This window comes from Zingiber officinale, chromosome 7B, assembly GCF_018446385.1.
Source record: "Zingiber officinale cultivar Zhangliang chromosome 7B, Zo_v1.1, whole genome shotgun sequence".
Classification (NCBI taxonomy): Eukaryota; Viridiplantae; Streptophyta; class Magnoliopsida; order Zingiberales; family Zingiberaceae; genus Zingiber; species Zingiber officinale.
This window is the reverse complement of record NC_055999.1, coordinates 64,552,283-64,554,867: the sequence shown is the minus strand read 5'-3', so window position 1 is coordinate 64,554,867 and position 2,585 is coordinate 64,552,283. Positions and strand designations below refer to the sequence as shown.

The following is a 2,585-nucleotide window of genomic DNA, read 5'->3' as shown; positions in this document are numbered from 1 at the left end:
GTTAGCCTCTGCGAGGCATGCGCAACTACTAAAACTCGCCGGGCTGCTCTGTTCGCACTGAGAAAACAGAGGCGGCAGCCCGATCGCCACCGGCGAATCCTCCCTCCTCGATCTCTCTCCATGTCGCAGTATCTCCCCTCTCCTCCTTCTCCCCCTCCTCTTCCGGATCAGAAGAGAAGAGGCGACTGTGCCAGTTCCCCGGCGAATGGCCACGATCCGCCGTCCAAATCAGAAGACCCCAGCGACAGCGACTGCCGATCTGGAGGTCAACCGACGGAGCAGCTCGAGCAACCGGTAAGGAGTAGGATTCGTTTTATCGATCTCCAGCCCTATTTGCTCTGCTGATTGATTCCGGATCGGCTTAATAATTGTTTGCGTTTTGATTTGTGTTGTTTTGTTTGTTTTTGAATATGAACGTTTCTTTGTTTGGAGCCTTTTCGTTCCACCTGGCTTACTTTTTGAAAACACTTGGAACTTTTCTTCATTTAGCCTTATTTTAGTGTTCCTGATTCATGGCGCATCAGATGAAGATTAACCTTTGCCGAATTTTGTTCTCCTTCATTTCTTCAAATAAACAAAGTGATGAACAGATAAAAATAACACTTTAATAGTCAGATTGCTTGGTATATGATTATGTATTATTTCTATGTTAAATTGATGTTGTTGCGATCTCTTTGTTTGATCTCGAATATGAGAAGGTAGAAGCGATCTCGAAGCAATTCTTGAATCTTTGGAATTTTTCGTCTCGTAATGTTGTGATTTCAATCTGGAATATAATCCAACTGTTGCAGCGGCCGATGGGCGAGGTCGGCGGCGGAGATGGCGTCCCGTACCAGGGCCTCGGCGACCGGCGGCGGCCGGAGAAGCGTCACAAGTTATCAATCCTCCCCCTCGTGTTCCTCATCTTTTACGAGGTCTCCGGCGGTCCCTTCGGCGTCGAGGACAGCGTCGGCGCCGGCGGCCCCCTCCTGGCCCTCCTGGGCTTTCTCCTGTTCCCGCTCATATGGAGCGTTCCCGAGGCGCTCATCACCGCCGAACTCGGCACCATGTTCCCGGAGAACGGCGGGTACGTTGTCTGGGTCTCCTCGGCCCTCGGCCCCTTTTGCGGCTTCCAACAAGGCTGGATGAAGTGGCTCTCCGGCGTCATCGACAACGCTCTCTACCCCATCCTCTTCCTCGACTACCTCAAGTCCGCCATCCCCCGCCTCGCCGCCGGCCCGCCCCGAGGCCTCGCTGCACTCGCGCTCACCGTCCTTCTCACCTACATGAACTACCGCGGTCTCACTGTCGTCGGCGGGATGGCCGTCTTCCTCGGCGCCTTCTCTGTCCTCCCTTTCCTGGTCATGGGCGTCGTCGCCGTCCCCAAACTGAAGCCAAAACGATGGGTCGGGGTCGATTTCCACAACGTCGATTGGAATCTCTACTTGAACACCCTGTTTTGGAATCTCAATTATTGGGATTCGATCTCAACTTTAGCAGGAGAAGTCAGTAATCCGGCGAAAACGCTGCCGAGGTCTCTCTTTTACGCCGTGATCCTCGTCGTCTCCGCCTACTTGTTCCCCCTATTCGTCGGCACCGGCGCGCTCCCCGTCGATCGCGACGAATGGGCCGACGGGTACTTCTCCGACGTCGCACTGGCCGTCGGCGGCCTGTGGCTCTCCTGGTGGGTGCGCGCCGCCGCCGCCGTCTCCAACATGGGGATGTTCGTCGCCGAGATGAGCAGCGATTCGTACCAGCTACTGGGGATGGCGGAGCGGGGGATGCTGCCTGAGGCCTTCGCCCGGCGATCGCGCCACGGGACTCCTCTGCTCGGCATCCTCTTCTCGGCCTCCGGCGTGGTGCTGCTCTCGTGGCTGAGCTTCCAGGAGATCGTGGCGGCGGAGAACTTCCTCTACTGCTTCGGGATGCTTATGGAGTTCGCAGCATTCGTGAGGCTGAGGATGAAGCACCCGACGGCGGCGCGGCCGTATAAAATCCCGCTGGGAACCGTGGGATGCGTGCTGATGCTGGTCCCGCCGACGGTGCTGATACTGGTGGTGCTGGCGCTGTCGTCGCTCAATGTAGCGTTAGTGAGCGGCGGGGCGGTGGCGCTCGGGCTGGTGCTGCGGCCGGGTTTGCAGTGGGCGGAGAGGAGGCGGTGGTTGAAGTTCTCAGTAAACCCTGAGCTGGCCGACTTCTGTACAGTTGCTGGCGAGACGACTAATGCTACCGATCACCCTCCCATCAGAGATCTAGAAGTTAATTCAGCACGGAATCTATAATTTTAGCCAAGATTATATAATAATATATGATTATTTGAATAAAAATAAACGAAGTTTTATCTTAATTGATACGTGACGAAGATGATTACCTAAAAAGGGTGAAAGTAGTGAAAACCTATTAATGTGATGGTCAAAATTAATAGGAGGTTAAAGGTATCGGTAATAACTATGAGTTTTCCGATTGGATTATATAGCCGGTTGAATATGAATGTTCGATCGGGCATCTAGCTCGGTCGGATTTATCACAGCAATTTAGGATCAGTAAGCTATCCTGGTAGGTAAATAGTGAATTCCTTGATTTGTGGCCGGTGTTGATCGGGTTGC

General features: G+C 53.8%; 1 protein-coding gene across 1 annotated transcript; it reads left to right on the top strand.

Annotated features, from left to right (window-relative positions):
- On the top strand, positions 1-2,326 carry LOC122005905 (probable polyamine transporter At1g31830). Its single transcript, XM_042561152.1, has 2 exons — positions 1-294; positions 792-2,326. The coding sequence occupies exons 1-2, from the start codon at positions 121-123 to the stop codon at positions 2,259-2,261; spliced, it is 1,644 nt and encodes a 547-aa protein (XP_042417086.1). The 5' UTR covers positions 1-120; the 3' UTR covers positions 2,262-2,326.
- Positions 2,327-2,585: the final 259 nt, after the last annotated feature.